This window comes from Eulemur rufifrons, chromosome 29 (assembly GCF_041146395.1).
Source record: "Eulemur rufifrons isolate Redbay chromosome 29, OSU_ERuf_1, whole genome shotgun sequence".
Taxonomy (NCBI): domain Eukaryota; kingdom Metazoa; phylum Chordata; class Mammalia; order Primates; family Lemuridae; genus Eulemur; species Eulemur rufifrons.
The window spans coordinates 54,760,574-54,779,757 of record NC_091011.1 but is presented as its reverse complement, the minus strand read 5'-3'; the positions used below and the strand labels follow the sequence as shown (position 1 = coordinate 54,779,757).

Here is a 19,184-nt window from a genome sequence, read left to right as displayed (position 1 = left end):
AAAAAAGAAAAAAAAACTCTAAACCATGAATCCAAAATTTGAACATTACTAATGTGTATGTATTACATTTCTGAATCATGTCATTTCTTGTTGAGAATGGAATATGTAATCTGAATCACTCCTCCAAAAACATCTCCAGTAAATTGGTATTGTATCCATCCTCTATTCCAACCATCTGCTTTAATTCTCAAGGCTGTTTCATATTTCAAAAGTTACTTTGTAAGACACTGTTTTAGTCTTGATCCCTTCCTCACCTGCCTCTGTCAGAATTCATCCATCAGCCATGGCCTCTCTCATTGCTTTCATCTCTCTGCCATTTGGTCATCTCCCTCTGATATACTCAAATCTCCCCTCTTATTTAGTTGTCTGTACAACCTTTCCCACCCCACACCCCCAGAGGCATTTTCTGAGAATTGCTTCTTCCCTAATTCATGGTATAGCAACTGGCCTTTTTACAATGTAATACCTTCTAATAAGATTGGACCAGGTGTGGAGACATAACCCAAACTTAGCCAATCAGCGTCTCTTTTCTAAATCCCATCTCCTGGTCACAACTGAAAGGGCTATAAATGGCCATCTGGTCCAAACTCAGACTATCAACATATCTTCTTTGGGAGGCTATCTTTTGGGCTAGGATTCTAGACTTCAGCTGGTTCAAGGCTTCAATACATAAAATATAATTCTTTGCAACCATTTGACACCATGAATGCTAAGAGGCAGAAAAATGCTGATTTGCAGAGAAAGAGAAGAAAGAGGAGGTGACACAGAGAAAAGCAGAAGATGACCTAAGAGATGATCCTCATGGCAGTCTCACCTTTTTCTGCAGCTGTTGGCACATCCTTGAACTCAACTCCCATGATTACTTATCCAGCTCCACTACCATTTAAAAATATTTCCCTTTTTGGTTTAAGATAGTCCTATGGTTTCATACTACTTACAATCCTAAATGGCCTAACATTAACTCCTATTCTTAAAACAAATCAAAAGAATGCAAAGTCCCTTAAACTGCCTTCCTATGAATTTTCTCTCTCTCTCTCTCTCTCTCTCTCTCTCCTTCCTCATATTGCCAAATCCTGGAAAGAACAATCTACACTTGCTGTCTCCATATTCTGAACTTCTACCAACTCCTCAAGCCACTGAAACTATGCTTCTGTCCACACACTCTACTGAAACTGCTCTTATATCAGTGGTCGGAGGACTACCTTGAAGGGGTCATCTCAGCTGTTCTCTCCATAAAACTCACAGTGTCTATCATAGTAGATACTGAATAAATATTAGTTAAATGAATGAATGAACCCTTCTTCTGGGTTCGAAGATACTGCTCTCTGAATTTATCTTCAAACTCCCTTCAGATACATATTTCTAAGGGCCTAATTGACATCTACAAGACACTGCAAACTCAAAATGTCCAACAGTGAACCTATTACCCCCAGCCCCAACACCAACCTGGTATTCCTGCTGCATTCTCTAGTCTACATGATCTACCTGTTATCTCCAACTCTTTTCTCTTCCTCATTCCCCAAATCCCATAACCACAAAGACCTGAAATCTTATTTCTATAGTATATTTTATACTTGCTTTGTTTTCTCACTGCCACTATTCTTTCTAAGACCTTAGGCATCTCTAGTTCAGTGAATCCTACAATCAATAGTATACTACGTACTCTGATGGCCTGTGCCTCAAATACCGGCCCTCTTTAATCCACCTTCTACATATTATGATTCAAACCTATTATTACTTTTTTAAATTTAACAATCTCAAGAGCAACACACGATGGAGACCAAGTTTGTTTTGGTATGCAGAGCAGGGACACCACAAATGTTCATGTGATGTGAGCACTGCCCATCTTCTCCTGGGGTCAGAATGCAAGAAATTTATAATGTAGACTCAAGCCAAAAGTCTCACCAACATCTTCTCTCACCCAACAGTCCGAGGCCTAATTAAGAACAGACCATGTTTCTTCATACCATGCTCCTTCAGCACACAATATACTTTTTCCTTGGTCATCCTTTGATGCATCCCACCATTTCATAGTTAGCTTGAAGCTGCGAATGTCTTCCTTTGAGATTTTCTCTTTGTCAATTTGTATTCTCAACATGTAGTTCAGTGTAGTACATAATTTGCAGTGAATGATAATAATTGCATTAATTGTTGAATTAAATTATATTTCATATTAAAAATATTTGAAGCAGGAGACATTAAAAGAGACAGCATAAATTAAAACTATTCCTAAAAATGAGATGTACTATTTATTTAGAGGCCTAAATAGTCTTAACTGTACTGCCTAGAAGCCTGTCTACCTACAAGTTATTTCCCTGCTTGTAATCTAATGAAAAAAAAATTTACTAACATAATTTCTTTCTTGACAATTAGCATGTAAACTTTTAATAAAATGTTATACTAATGTTTCTTATCCGATAAACCATTTCCCAGGGAAATAAGAATTTTTAAGTACTTCTATTTTTTGAGATCTAGACAATTTATTTTCTTTGGTCTCTAAGGTGAATTTCCATATCTGAATATTTAGGTATTTAAAAATGAATATTATGTTTAGGAAACAACATTTCCAGTATAACCAAGCTCATGTGGGAAATGGGGAAAAAAAGAAGAAATTAAGAAAAACAACCAATTGCTACCTTCAGCATCTCTAATGTAAACTCACACTTCCTAAATCTGAGAGCTGCTTTCTCTTCTCCACTTACACATACATCACTCCTCCTAGCATTGTCACCACAATGCCTGTTGATCACTTTTTTAAAATGAGAGATTTTCACAATGTGCCTGAGCCCATTTATTTGATCAGAACCATTCCTCTTTTAATTCTCAAAACAAGGCATTATTAATATTTAACAATCCCTTTCTATAGCCTGAAAATATACATGTTAGAAAAGAATGATTTTATTCACTCTTTCTCCTATTTTCCCTAATTATCTCCACAGTATTGGGCAAATGTCACAAGAAACAATTGTCTAGATTGTTTGACAATTTTACCGGAAGTGTTGATTTCATACTACACATTTATCTGTATATCAAAATCCGTCAATAATTTCCCTTATAGAGGGAAATGTTCGGTGGTAAGACGAGGTCCTCTGAAACAGTGAGCGTATATCAAGTGAAAAGGACCCCAAATTTAGTTCTGCTCATTGGTAACTTGGGAGGAAACAAAAAAAATCCCCATTTGATTTGATGTTATATGCAAATAATAATAAATTATGATTAATGTTAATTGTATATGTGTGCATGAAAGAGAGAAACTAAGAATGAATTATTTGAATAAAAGAATACAGTGATTACTTTTCATTTGCCAGGAGACCACCATAGTAAGTTTTTAATTACTCAAGAAAAAGAACTTCAAATAGACAGTAAGATCATCCCCAAATCTGAAACATTTGAAATGGCCAACACCATTATTTTCTACTGCCATAATTTCTACTTTAAGTTTTCTTCCATTTATGATATGGAATTTTAAATGCATCCTAATTTTTTAAATCCATAGAACATATGGTTAAAAAAAATCAGCAGAAGCAAATGTTAAAATAACATTTAGCCAGAAATATCCCACATTCATATTCAAAGAGAACTTCAAATATTGCTTTATACATAACAGCCTGATTCTGAATTATTGAAATTAACTATAAAAAGTGTGCTGGTTCGTTGAGGCCACAATGTCAATCTTTTCGTTGTTCATAATCTGTACAATTAAGTGGCAAAATTTAAAGGATCAATGGCCACTTTCTTGATTCATTTTTAAAAATTGCTAAGAGTAGTTTATTCTTATGTATTGAATTACTACAAAACATGTAAAGACTACAAGAGATACCTAAAAGTTTATATTTTACAAATAAAATTTTAAAACCTGTGCACACTTTAAGTGTGCATTCCTAAAACATCCTCACCATCCTCATTCCTAAAACATCACACCATCAAATACATTTAATTGTTACAAATTTCAAAGTATACCATATCTAAACAGCAGAAATAAAATTGCTTAGTATGTAAAGAACTTAATAGGTGCCAATATTCAAGTGCAACAGTTTCTTTCTCATACTTGTGTTTAACAGATAGTAAAACTATCTTTAGAAGCACTTTTTTGGTTACACAATCAATTATGTTAATAACTCATCTTTATGGGACTACAGCATTTTCAAGCTGCTTTTGTACACAATATCTCATTTGATTGTCTTGACAAATTATTCTTAAATGCTGGTGTTATTAAAATATTTTGAATGAGATTTAATCCCTGAAATCAGTTATGGATTGGCAGAAATTTCAAAGTAGTCACACTTGTTAATAAAATTACCTTACTGAGGTTTTGCTATCCTAGCAAACTACTTAAATTATAAAAATCTATGTGTATACATACACACATGTATGTATGTATATTTGCACACACATAAGAAATTATCTATTAAATAGAATACTATAGTAATACAAACTAGACAAGTTGTCTAATTATGCCAGTTAATATTTTGGCCCCTCAAGGAAAAGGTGGTAAATACAGTATTTTTCATCAAGTGCTACCAGTTTTACTCAGTTGACATTGAAGTCAATCGTTTTTTTCTTTCAACTCTGTAAACAATATAACACAACCATTTTCATGTCTTGGTGCACACACACAAAAATGAATCATGTTTAAGCTATATGGTTTGCTATCACAGCCCATTCCAAATTTACTAGAAAGCAATCTAGTGAAAGGCTTGGGAACAGTTGTGGTACAGCTCATAGACAGTCCATGAAAGGAAAGATTAGCTGACACACTTAGTGACACAGTGCTTGATGCACCCTGTAAGCCTTAAGTAAATGTCGAGTGGACATAATAGAACAAAGTTTGTTCCCCACGGTAAGAAGCTTACATGCTTTTTGAAATACTACCACAGACAGCTCTTTTAATACACATAATGGAAGGTTGTCATCTTAATAACAATAAAATGTTACTTTTTAGAAATACTAAAACAAATTTTGATCTTTTCAAAATTCTACGCATTAAATGTTAGAACTGTTTATGTTCACACATGTAAGACACCAACAGAGATCAACAAATTGCATGATTTGCCTACAATACATTTCATTTTACCCATTTAAGTCTCCAGTTTAAAATTACAAATAGTTTGAAGCCACATGATAGGAAATAAGATGTGAATTAAAAAAAACAGATTACTTTCTTGGAAATTTGTATCTGTATTGATAAGTAGGAAAAAGAAGAGAAACCTCAAAGTAGGTGTTTTATGTAATGAATACTACAGAGAATACATAAATTAAATAATATAGTTTGTCATGGGCACAAGTTTTTAAATTATTTAAAAAATTTCTAAATGCATTATTTCTTATGAATATATGCTCCTAAATGTAAACACTACATTTGAATATATGATTCACAAGTGTTGCTTATGTTTTTGCAAAACCTTACTATGCGTAAACTCTAGAAGAATTTTTATTGTTATTTTTATCAATGTTGGAGAAATAATAGAAAGATATCTACACAGCCATGTTTCTTTGAAGAAAAAGAGTGGGAAAGTTTTTATCTATTTTTAAAATGAATCGCCTGTTTTATTCTCCAGTTTTATATGTATTTATTACATTAAAATTAAATTAATGAAAGCCATGAAAAAAGATAACAAAGGCATTTATTATTTCCTTTTTATAAGCCATAATAAGCTTAGATTTTTGTATCTTCCCAACATGTTTTTTTAATTATATCCATATCAGTGTGCTTACTGTTCATTCAAATGCCAATCCAAATAGCTACATGTATACCTATGTATAACATAAATAAATTTAACACTATATTACTATTTATATGGAAAAATACATCTACTGTTACATATTTTTAAATATACACCTGTAGAATAATGAATGTCATGTGGTTAAGTTAAGAACAAATTAGAGATCTGAGAAAGAAATTTATTAACATTCATTGTTTTTAAGTTTTATTTTATATTTAATGTTTTATCTCATATTTTACCATATGGCACATTTTCTTCTGTATGTAGTATGTAAATAGAAATTGCTAAGCTCACGTGAGAATAATTATGTCACTTCTAATGCATGGAATAGATAACCATTCCAATGTCATGACATACAAATTTCTTTTCTATAGCCTTAAATAAAAATTTGTCTAATAACAGGAAAAAATATTAACGCCATAAATATTTAAACCCCAAAACTGCTATTCTTTCATGGGATAATATGCTTATTTTTTGTAGATATCTATAATTCTTAGTTATATATTTACACCATTGTATAGTTTATATTAAAATCCCCATATACCAATGGGCTGTCAGCCAATTATTGTTGACTGACTGGCATTTTGATATGACTGAGATAAAAGTTTAATATGAATAATAGTTACAACTACAATGCTTTGAAAAAACTGGATTTTTAAAAATATTTTAAAATTAAGGACAGATTAAAATTAATATTATAATACTAGCTATCACATATGTGATTCTGAATTTTAAAATAGAAGTGTTTTAGCTTATGTGCCAAGGAATTATTTCTAGAAAAAGAGAGCTACCCTTTCTGAAAACTACCTTTTAGAATACCAGTACAACATGTGCATACTATAACATGAAAATGATGTATTTTCCATTTATATATAAATCAATACATATTAGTGATTGCTACCATATCACATATTTATGTTACAAATCTTATCAAGAAAAACATTTCTAAAAGAAACACCTAACCCAAAGAAAGAATTATATCAAAATTCCTTTGTCTGAAAAAAGCCATTATTTTAGTGTTAACTCTTAGAACAATTTAACTATTATTTTAATCCAGAAAAATATGCCATATTAGAATGTATGTTAAGCTAAAGAACAGAAAATGCATGAAGATATTTAGATTGATATATTAATGTTTTATTACAATAAAATGTAAGCTCTTCATACAACTGTAAACACTACTTAGAAAAAAACTGAATTACTAATTCTAATTCAGGTCAAACTATAATTAATGCATAATTAATTTTATAGCATGTGATGGCATGTTCTTCCTCTTCTGATGTTAAAAACTTACATTATTTTTTTGCTGAAAAATAAAATTGTCAAAAAAACAAAAAAATTCTCTAATGATTTCCAGAGAAATTTATTTATATAGAAGCATAATTTGCCTTTAATGAACATTACAATCTGTGTACTCAGTTTTTACAAACTTGAATTTTTTCCTAAAGATTTGAGATTTGTCCTGATTAAACATTGCATATGAATTCTTTTCTTGCAAGAAAGCCAATGGCACCACATCTTGGTGAAATTAATCCCTCTGTTTTTTAATTTCACAAAGTTTATTCAGAAATCTAACCTGAAGTACAAATGTCAACCATCATTTCTCCTTTCCTCAGAAGATGGTGTTATCAACTTTTCAAATAAATAATTAAAGATGCATAAGGCTTCCAAACATATTGTTAATACTACCTACAGGAGACTGACTTAGCTCTACAAAATCTTTTATTAACTTTTTAATTCATGAAATAATTAATGTTTTAAATAATTTGAAAACATCTTGAATTTCCATTGTAAAAATAATTTCAATTCCTTTCAAAGAGAAGAAATCGTGGCGTCCTAATTCCCATTTTATCCCACTATCTATGCTCTTTCTTGTCCCTAGTAAATTTCTGACCATGAAAACTGAGTTATTTTCATTTTAGAAAAGCGTTTATTGCAAATGTCCTTCTTACAGTAAGGATTTTTACATTAATATTTTACCATAGTATGTTCAGGAATAAAACGTTGTATTCTGTTGTATTTTGAAAGACCATAGTTTTCCCCAATGGTATGATGATGCATTCCCCCTAAATGATAGAAATATTGATAAATTGTCAATTAAAAACAAGACTGACTCTTTTTTAAAGAGCTACGTCTTTAACACAAAATGCAAGCCGAGTCACTTGAGTTCTCACTGTATAGGCCAAGCACCAAATTAAACAAATTAAATAAATAAAAGTGTGATATCTTAGTAAGAATGAATAATTTTGAAGCATCTTTACGGTAATTCTTACTCTTTTTAGTTTTAAAAATATCTGGTTGGAATATTCTGCTAATTAAACGAAGATCTACAGATGGCATTTACCCTTTTGCTTCATAACAAAAAGGATCTGCAATCAGTTTTAGGGAAGATTATCTAAAGAGGAACATTACTCTAAATAAATGACAAAAAATGTTAGACACTACCCTTCTCTGGGTTAGAATGTGCATCCTCCAGATTCTTGCACTGACACCTAATGTAATAAATACTTTAAGATGAATCTTAAATAATAGCTGCAGGGTTTCAACCGGTAAAGATTCACTGTTAGTATCCACCAAAAACTCCAGTATTCAGCACTCAGCCAACAAAGGACAGCAAATAATTCCCAGCAGCATAAATAACGGGAAAGCTACCTTGGGCTTTGTTTTTGTTATGTAAAATGCATTAAAGTGACTCATCCACTTAAGGATTACCTACTCTTAGAAGCTTTAAAGTAGCTTCAAGATCCAAAATAAATTCTTCCCAGAATGCCGGATAGGTTATTCAGTGCACTTAAAAATATGTATATATTTATATGTGCCACTGACTGACTCTATTTTGCAGCCTAAGAGAGGAGAGAATTATTATTTTTCATTCCTTTCCTGCCGTACAACTAGAGCTACCTATAAACCCTCCATTTCCAGAATAGCAGCGAGGGTTTTTTTTTTAATTATTTATTTAAAAGTTATTTTAGAAACGTTAAAAATAAGAGAAAATTGCAGGAGGCTCTTGAAACAGTCCCTCCCTCAAAGAATAGGTTCTACTCATTCTAAGAACAGGAATCGCGTGTCTGTCGTCACTTAGATGTTTCAAATAATGGGTTTGGAAGGTTGGACCCGGTACCTGCGAGCCCCCTGGGCGGACAGCCAGCTCTGCCCGGGGAGCGAGCACGCTTCGGATCAGAAAGGCTGTCAAGCGCAGCCAGTAATTTGGGATCTAAACGAGTTTGGGCAGTACAGCAATTAGCGTCTTAGAGGCCAGATGCGGAGAAGTCCACGCTACCCTGGCAAGCCTGAAATTACCTATTTGTAAAATACTCAATCAAAACACAACTTTGTAGTGAACTGGGTTTGATGATAGCGGGTATCTGGTTGGAAACTTTTCCCCCTACTACAGCTAAACTCTAAGGCTAGAGGATCCTCGGAGAGATGGGCTGAGGCGCGACGAGACGTCGGCGGACGTTTCCCGGGACAGCCCGGCCCCCGGCGCCCGGCCCCAGACGCCGGCTCGGTGCGCATTCCGGCGGCGAGCCGCGCGCTCCTCCCGGCCGGCCTCTCCGGAGCCGAGCCCGGCTCGCCTGCGCTCGCTCCCTACCCCCGCGGGCAGGAAAGCCCCGCAACTCGGGACCGACCCCCGTGCCCAGCTCCCGCGGCACCCCTCGGCCGGCGCTCCCCGCCCTGCCCGGCCCGCCGACTTACGTGACGGCCGAAGGGAACGGCTCCTCCGACGAGGGGCCGATCAGCAAAGATTGGAAAAGTGTCAGAGTCAAGGCCAGCAGGCAGCCAGCAGCCATCTTCGCGATCGAAGATCAATGCCCCCTCCCTCCCCAATCGGGGGAAGGGACGGTGCTGGAAACCGCGGGCGAGGAGAAGGAGCACGCTCTGCTGCCCGGACCGCGGACGTCTGGAGGGCCGGCGCGCCCGGGGCCGGAGGCGTGAAGTCGCCGGGGGGCGGCGAGGACGAAGCCCGGCGCCGGGGAAGGGGCGGTGGCGGGCGGACCCACTAGCGCGCGGCCGCTGCTCCGCGCCGCGGCTGCCTCGCCTCCGCCGCCATCAAGGGCGACTTTGGAAACAGACCTCGGCGAGCCCGCCGGCGCTCGCGCGCTCTCGCTCTCCCTCTCGGTTTCCTCCCTGATTTATTCCCCCGATTGCCGGGGGAAAGGGGGAGGCGGAGGCGGGGGCGGAGGAGGGGTGACGGCGCTGGGGAGGGGTGGGGGTGGATGCTGGAATGGGGGGATGGCAGGCGGAGAGACTTGTGGAAGAGAGAGGCTCCGTCTGGCTTCTCGGGCAAGTCGGAGGGAGGCGGCTGGGGGTGGGCAGCGGGAGGGCTGGGCGTCAGAGCAGTCGGGCGGAGACGGGCCGGGAGCAGCCCTCCATACAAGGCAGAGAGGAACTCCCAAACTCGGCGCCGGTTTGCTCCCGCCGCCCGGCGTGCGGAGGGGGAGCGGACCGGCCCCGCGGGGCTCCCAGGGGACCGCCAGCCGCCCGGCGGGCATCCACAGGCTGCAAGGGCTCCAGCCGAGTACTTGGCTCGAGGCTTCGGGGGTTATTTTTGCACTTGCGGGCAGCGTTCCCCCAGCCCTTCTCCCAGGCGCAGAATCCACTGCCTGCCTAGGAATCGTGAAGTGATTTGACAACAAATGTAGGAGGGGTTTGTGTTGCATTTAAAGCACCACTATTGACTCTCTACCAGGTGGCACTATTTGCCCGGGTGTGCCAGAGGTTAGAGCCTCCGGCGGGGCTGGGGTGCTAATGGTGCCAGCGGCCCCACGCCCAGGTATGGCTCTGCTCACCTGGCTGAGGACAGAGCCTCGGAGGCCGGGCTGGGGACGGACAGAAAAGGACCTGATGTTGTAAAATCTTCCCAGTCCTGTGGTTGAGTAGGACTGGGGGGTGCAGGGACGAATTCTCCATCTAGGGAGGACAGTGCAGGGAGATGGGCTTTGTAACGTCCTAGTTGTGACTGGCTCCAAAAGGCTCTGGCCACCGGCCTGCCCTGCCTGGCAAGAGTGCCGCAGGGTGAGTTCACTTTTGTCAACGTGAAGGCATGAAAAGGGTAAGCAGCAGGAACAGGTGGCACTGAGAAATGCGTCTGAAATGTGGAGGAGGAATTAAGGGAGGGGCTGAGAGCTGGGGAGTAGCTATGCCAGGCTGGTTTCACCTCCACTCTCAGGAGAAGCAGTGGCAGGGAGCGCGCGGGCCTTCTCGCCCAGGGAGCAGGGGGTCTGTGATTAGGCCTCTCCCGCCCAGCACAGGCCTCCTGTCAGGAGGCACCTGGTGGGCCAAGGGTAGAAATGGCTTCTTGAACACCTTAGATTCTTAAGCTCCCTCTGGTAGTGTATGAGAAGACTTTTGACATAAAGTGGAGAGAACAAAATTCATGATGACCATCCTGCATATGCGAAAAATCTGTAATTATGGAGGTGACTGTAAGATTTTTAATTAGTCCTTCCTTAGTTCCTGGAGGAGCTGATGAAAGAAACAAGATCCTTATTAATTCGAAATTGATTTTCCAGCTCTTTGAAGGCAACCTCCCAAAACAAAGACTGATGATGATGATGATAGTAATAATAATAACTGGCCAAATTTTAAAAGTACATGTGATTTTATGATGCTTAGCCCAGTGATTTTTTTCCTTCCCGCTTATCTCTGCTTTTTTATGCCTTATTTGTTTTCTTTATGTTCTCTGCATCTCTGTCTTGCTCTTTGTTTCTTTCTTCCTACTCTGAGTGGCCTCACAAAAGGCACCCCACCGTGACTTGACTTAGTTTGTTTTGTGCTAGGCACAGAGAGTGTGGCAGCGGGAGCTGGGCAAATGAGGGACGAAGTGGAATGCAATGGGATTGAGAACTAGAGCTCAGGAGGGGTGGTTTATTTCACTGAAGATAGCTTCCCACTCCAAAATTAGATAACCAAATAGTCAAATCCATCATTTCTTCAATTTTTAATGATTCAAAAGCAGATTTCCTTCCCCAGAGCAAAGACTAAGAAGAGCAGAATTAGATGCCCATTATTGTCTACGTGATATGTTGGTATCATAATGGCCTCACAACATAAAAATATCATTATAATATATTCTGTCAATTATTTCAACAAGGATTCCAGACTTCCTACTATAGTACACCGTTTCCAATTTTATATCTTTGGGAGAAAGGGCTTAAAGAATAAAAGAATGTAATAAACTTCTAGAGAAGGTAAGTCAGCCTTCATTATTAACTTTGTTGGCCTTTGAGCCAAATCTCAATTTCTTTGGATCACTCTGATGAAGCAATGTGTTCTCCAATATCTGAAGGTGTTGAAGAAAGATATTGCTTCTACAATTCTTACTGAAAGCGTAGCTTATCCACTGTGAGCCTAAATCATTGTTTCATATCCTGTTGTGAGGTTTGCTGTTAATTGCTTTTTATTTACCTAAACCTTTTTAATGAGGATATTCAAAATGTGTTTTTTATTTCTTGTGTATGACAGCTGAAATAAGGTCAATCCTACAGCATAGCATTATGTTTCTGTTGGATCAACTACAGCCATAACAATGCATTTTTGGGGGGCTCAGTCCTGTTATTTTGGAAAATCCCTTAAAAATCACATCATATCCCATTAATTTTAATAAAATTTTTAAATCACCAATATTTGCCATTCAAGATAAAATGTTTACAAATCATAAAGACTGATAAGGTTAACTGTGGTATTACAGTAAATGATGCAAATATGCAGAAAATACAGTAAATACATTGTAGGCTGTAAATGAACAAGAAGTCACAAATCAATATTTACTATTCATTTAAGAAGAAATATTTTAATTAGAAAGTAAGTTAACGAAGTACTGCAGATTTTTGTATTTAATCATTTCCAGAAGAAATTTTAAAGAAGATTTCATTTATGTAAACACTGACTTATTTACGACAGATTTATAATTGGTAACTTTTGGTTAACTCTCAATTGTTATTTCATAGAAATGTTTAATTCATTCATGTATATTTCATTTTTGTTAATTAAAAACGAACAAAAAACATTAAGAACTTAATAGCCATGAACTGTTCATTCTTACTCCCTTTTTGTTTTAGGTTGTACCATGAGTAGTGGTAGTGTAAAATTCTATTGTTATTGTATTTTCATATGAACATAGGTATGTATAAGCATATCTTTCTATGATTTTTTTCAGTAAATCAAATCTAATTTCTTCCAAATTTGAGGTGAAAGAATGAGACAAAATAACCAACTGAAATGGTTTTAATCTATCTCTTCTTTTTTGCTCTCATATCCAAACAGATATACACAAACACTTAAAAGTAAAATTATTACTCTTGGCCAAAAAAATTGAAAAGACAATAATTAATTTTTTCTAAGTTTTTTGCATATCTTAAGAAAACAAAGGTGAAAATGTTGACAAAGGGCCGTGTCTGCATATATGTATATAGGAATATATGACTTGTCTCAGAGAATGACATACAGTAAGAGTCATAATCAGAAATACTTGTGATGTGAGGCAGTATCATGCTTCAGTGCACTCACAGATGTGTGCCACAGAAAGCTAAAATTAAAGACAAATGGACAGAAAGCTTCAACTATCTTATCTCCTTGGGGAATACTTTCAGGAGTCAGGAATAAGAAAGCAAGCAACTCAGAAGTATCAATGCCCAGGAGAATGGTTAAAGGAGTGTGTAGAGATTTTAAAGTCAGAGTTTATATTCAGTATTTTTAAAGTAAAGGCACATAGAGGCCTTCATAAAAAAAACAGCATGGAAAATAAACTATCCTAAACTAAGAAACATGCTCAGATATTTCCTACAAACAACACAAATATTTAGGAGAAATTTCTCTGTGGCCCAAGTAATATTGACTGATGTGGCATTAAACTTTTGAGGAAAGAAATGCCTTTTCTAAATGGGCACAAAGTAACATTAAACAAGTATATATTGGAAGTTTATTATCTGTTGATCAGAGTCCTATATTGGCAAGCTTATACTAACTTAAGTATTTAGAAAAATTAGGTATTATATTTTAAAATACCATCATATCTTCAACCAAGCAATAGCTTTTATGTTATTCTATTTTGGATCTCTGCTAATCATAGAAGTTTTCATTCAGTTCCTTTTTCTTGTTTTATTTTTGCTCTTCTTCTGTCCTCTTTCCCATTAAACACAAACACATCTCAGAAAAAAATCAAGGCCTCCAATATGACTTCCTATAAAAAACAAAAACAATTCTGCTCAACTCTAAAATCTGAATTTCATAGTATGATCCATCCGTCCTCACTCAATAAATAGAGCTAGAGTTTGTTTTTTTTTATCTGTAAGTTACAGCAAAAAATATATGGAATCTATTTATTTAGGCCTCCATAGACAAAGGGAAGTAGAGAATTCAGTTATTTATCCACATATTCACCAGCAAAGGAAAATGCAATAGGAAGTGGTTAATAGAGGTAGAGAGTAAATATTGAAATGGCAGAAACGAATAACTGTTGGCATTCTTTCCAGGTTTTTGAATTTTATGGATAAGCCTTCCATGAAAGGGGAAGAGAAAGATCATCTATTGATATTATCCTTCTGATACTAGGTTTTTCATATTCCTTTAAGATAGTAAAATACCATTATAACCTAACATATTTCTATAAGAATTTGGATTATGTTATGGATCAAATTTACCTTCTGAATAATATAACTCATTACAGTAGGCTACTGATAATATAGCCTATTAGATGGATGTCTTGAGAAGCACTGCAGAATAGTGTTGCTAGGGGCTTCTCCTTCTGCATGGTAATGAGCATGGGAAAAAAAAATAAGAGAGCAATCATTTTATTTTTGTAGTCACATATTTTAGATTTATATGATTAAAATACCTACCATTAATACAAAGAATGCTTGTGTATCTGGACATACCAGTGAACTTATAGTTAAAATCCTATATTCTATTGATAGATGAATAAAATAGAGATCATGTTATTGTCATCTATCACAGATGGGAGATGTAAACTTTTAAGTGTGATATTTGGGAATATTTGAAAATCAATATAGAGCAAATATTATCCAGTAATAGTATTTTCTTCAAGATATACAAGGTAACGGTATAATTCCTAAGGGTTCCTGATAATTTGGGGAGAAAATACTATGATGCCTGATCAGCTGAAGGATATTATTGTATGCTGTATAATGTTCGATCCTGTTTTTATAATCAGATTAATAGTATTTCAACCTTTCATACCTTTAAAACTAAGAGCAGGGCTTTAAACAATTCTGTTCTAAAAATAGCTTGTGTTGTCTACAATTGGAATTTATATATAATTATTTTCTTTTTCTTATTTACAATTCTTTAAATTTTACTGTAGGGTGACCCATTCTTTAAGAATATGATTCTCTAAGAATGTCCATAGTTATCCAGAAGAAAAAAATTGATTCAATAAATTTGCCAACCTGGGTAAAGACGGTCCAAAGTAAAACAATGGCTAAGCCTTGAGTTTTAAGCTGAGTGTTTTTATTACCTGGATGTTGCTGCAAGTCTTTGTGTTACACAGAGAGCAATCTGTCTTCTCCCTAGATGTCATGCATTTTTGTGGATATGTTTTATATTGTCAGGATACTGGCAGATTAATTTTTAGTTAGTTTACACCAAACAGCCAAATGGATAACTTTACAATATCAAATGTATACCTCCAAAATGAAGATTTTTGTGTTTATTATATTTTAATAACATTTAATAATCCAGCTATCATTAATAATGATCTTAACTTTAATTATACCATTTTACATATGATTAGCAATCATTATTTGTAACAAAAACAAGCATGTTTTTGGTTGGGAGGGCTGTGTATATTCTTCTGTCTCTGTGTCTTTCCCTGTTAGTGTCTGAAAATTCCTTGTACTCAAGACTTGATGCTTTTCAAAAAATTATTAGACTGCTTTTCGACTTCCTATTAATATATATTGGCTTAAACATACATTTCCTTTAAACTTTATTTTTATTCTCAAAATACATAAAACTTTTCCCTTTCAACAAAATACTTATCAAAGACAAAATGTCACCATAAACCTAATTACAACGCTGTGTCCACACTTCAATTCAAGCCTTAACAAATGCTCATGGTTCATCAGTGTTCAGCAACAGAACCCAGTTCTGCCATTTTCCCTTTTCTTTCTCAAGTTAACCAGCTAGCCCACTCCGCCCCTTCTCCACCCCTTCTTTTGATCGTTTTCTTCTCTAACAGGCAATAGTTGTCTTTAACACATTACCAAAAGAGGCACTTTTTTTAAGTAGGAAGAGAAAGGGAAGTAGAATAAGTAGGGAAGGCAAAGAGAAATTATCCAGAGAAGAGAAAAATGGAAACATGAAGGAGCAACAATATGAAGGAAAGGATGGGTTTGTTCATATAATACAGATAAACACAATGCAAAGAGGAAAACAGCAAGAAACATGAAGGCCAAGACTGTCTTAAAGAAACTAGTAGCATAAATGAGGCAATGAAGTAGGGCAACTCAATTTAGTTCAATATTCAATCAACTAGAATTTTTATTGTTAAGTAAATATCATACATAATTTTCAATATCTCCTGATTTTGTAGAAAATATGAATAATTGTTCCAGGTCCTTTTTCTAATTTAAAAGTACAACGGGTTGCATGATGTTAATATTCAACTACTTTTTTAAAATTAAAAAAGTAAATATTATTTAAAGCTATATGTCAGATGCAACTACTATAACATAAGTTTGCAGAATCCCTATGCATTTGATATACCCAAAGGCAGCAAATATGATCACTTGACAGGTAGAATTTTTATATGAAATAGGGAAAACATCATACTCTAAATCTAGTTCATATAAAATATTGATCTGTATGTAAGATTTATTTATAGTAAATCAGTCAGGAACTTTAATGAACCTTCATTCTTTTCTTTTTCAAACTTCAGAACCACTTCTTTCTCCCTATCCCTTTTTTCAGAAAAATTCATGAACAACAATAGGAATGTGTAAATGGGATTAGACGGAAAGGGCAATAGTGACTTAGCTGCTTCAATGACTTTGTTCTCACCTGGAAAATTGTTCACATTTAGAAAATGTTCAGGAGCCCTGGACTAAGTGTCATCTGTCTCAGGCTCCTTCCCATGTGTTAACATCATTTTGTTCTTTTTCTTTTTGGGCTAGAGTGCGGTGGCGTCAGCCTAGCTCACAGCAACCTCAAACTCCTGGGCTTAAGCAATCCTACAGGCATGTGCCACCATGCCCAGCTAATTTTTTATATATATATTTTTTTAGTTGGCCAGATAATTTCTTTCTATTTTTAGTAGAGACGGGGTCTCGCTCTTGCTCAGGCTAGTCACTCCTGACCTCGAGCTATCCACCCGCCTCGGCCTCCCAGAGGGCTAGGATTACAGGCGTGAGCCACCGCGCCCGGCCCCATTTTGTTCTTAATAAGAAACTCATTCTTATCTTAGGCCTGCTTCAAATGCTCAAATTCATGATCCCAGATTTTCTGTTGGCTGTTGAAAGCATTAGAAACTCCTTCCTACCTACAAATAAGTATGCTGACATGCAGTGGTGTGTTAGAAATGGCACAGACACACCTAACTACAAAACTTAGTTCTGGCGTTTATAAAGGAGCAAAGTTGGGATTTGAACCTACGCTCCTTCCTCAGGTACCCTGACTCTTAATTGCTATGGCACATGGCCTTCCTCTTGCTCTGATATTTAGTAGCTCAGAGATGTAGACTGAGTCACTGAGTCTTCTTGAGCCTCAGTTTTCAATTCTTAAAAAAATAGAAATAATACTATGATAGAGGTTTTTTTTTCAATTTCTTTTTAACAGCTTTATTGAGATATAATATGTATGCCATACAATTCACCCATTTAAAGTGTATGTTCCAATGGCTTTTAGTATTATAGAAAGATTTTCACTATTATTTAAAAAGATCAACCATTCATTACATATTTAAACTGAGACAGTATTTGGTAAGACCTACGTGTATTGGCTATGTAGGCATGTGCCAAATAGCAATTCCACTTAACACAAATTTTAATGACTTTGACACTAAAGTCATACTGATTACTAATGACCAGGGTTTCTCCATATATGAAACCTTAGTTGCTGTCCACCTTATGCAATTAATCACTATAAAAAGCTTATATTTAAACTTATATGACAAAAATAATCATTTGGGTCTCGTGATAGATTCATGTGAAATCAATAAAATTGTAATTCAGATTGGCACATGTACCTATTTCTTAGTTTGTATCATTTGTACCATTTATGTATATGTATGGAGTTTATTTTGTCATCTTTTTACTTGTACAATGAGAATACTATTTATGTTATTGAAGTATGTGAGGCTGTAAATGGTATTTGCATTCATCAGACACATCAACTCTGCTTCTACATTTAATCACTGGCTAGAGATATTTATTGCTTCATGTACTGTTCTTCCATAAACAGCAATACCTCAGTAAGACACCTTCATACTACGGATTATTTTTTCTTTCAGTGGAGATCAAAAAAACAGAAACATTTTACAGAAATAAATATTCTCACCTTGATCAAGTAAGAAGCTTTAAAAAAGTGAATATGACAATACCAAATAAATCACATCAATAAAGTCTATAACTAAATGCATTTCATTTTTAATATCTTCTATTAGATTTTCAAACATACAAATATGTGAAGAATGTATCATTTTATTTCTCAGTGAAATATTAAGAAAACTACCTGATTTTAGTGCTTTCCCTTAAGAGAATTTTTAAAAATTTAAGTAAAATTATTTTCTAAAAACTACAATAGTTATAGTAATCACCAACATGCAATTACCAACTTATAAAATGTGTTCTAAATGATTATTTTTATATCAGTGTTTTGAAACACAGGCTGCATTTTCTCATAGAAAAAAACGTGGATTTTAATTAAGAACCTATGCATGCATTCAAATTTCTACTTAGTTTTAATTGTTGGTTCTAGAATCACCATTTCTAGTTATAGAGTCTAATGGGCTTCAAATAATATTTAAATTCTGAAATTTAAAAAAATAATAATATTTAAATTATTTTTTAATATTTAGATTAATAACCTTGGAAATATCTCTCTATTGATGGGAGTTGATGGTCATCATTTAATTTCATTGATTGCATCAAGGGTGATTTATTGTATTTCATTGAGAAAAAAAACCAAATTCTCTGTTTCACACATGTAGCATATATATGTAAATGCATAATGGAAACCTAAAGAAATCACCATATTGTCTGATACAAACTAGAAATTTAGTTGTATATCTTTGTTTATTCATTTGTATGTTTATTCTTTATTCTTTCAGTCAGTTATCTATTCATTTGGTATTAATTATGTAGTCATTTTTCATTAACTTACTAAGAGCTGAACATTCTGATGGGAATCATGTGCTTCATAAATTTATAAATATTTCTATTTGCTACCCAGAAATTGGGTTAAATGTGTGTGTTTTTATATTATATATAAATGTTTATATGAGAT

General features: G+C 35.6%; 1 protein-coding gene across 7 annotated transcripts in view; it reads right to left on the bottom strand.

The window, feature by feature from the left end:
• The window catches only part of CACNA2D1 (calcium voltage-gated channel auxiliary subunit alpha2delta 1), a 474,506-nt gene extending 464,492 nt beyond the window's left edge, over window positions 1-10,014 (bottom strand). For 5 of the 7 annotated variants that reach the window (XM_069461264.1, XM_069461261.1, XM_069461265.1 and 2 more), the window contains exon 1: window positions 9,420-9,514. In XM_069461264.1, the coding sequence (XP_069317365.1) occupies window positions 9,420-9,514 (95 nt within the window). Of the gene's footprint in view, window positions 1-9,419 lie in introns of all 7 variants that reach the window. The other 2 variants (XM_069461262.1, XM_069461263.1) reach the window with 2 other exon arrangements.
• Between the last annotated feature and the right edge of the window lie 9,170 nt (window positions 10,015-19,184).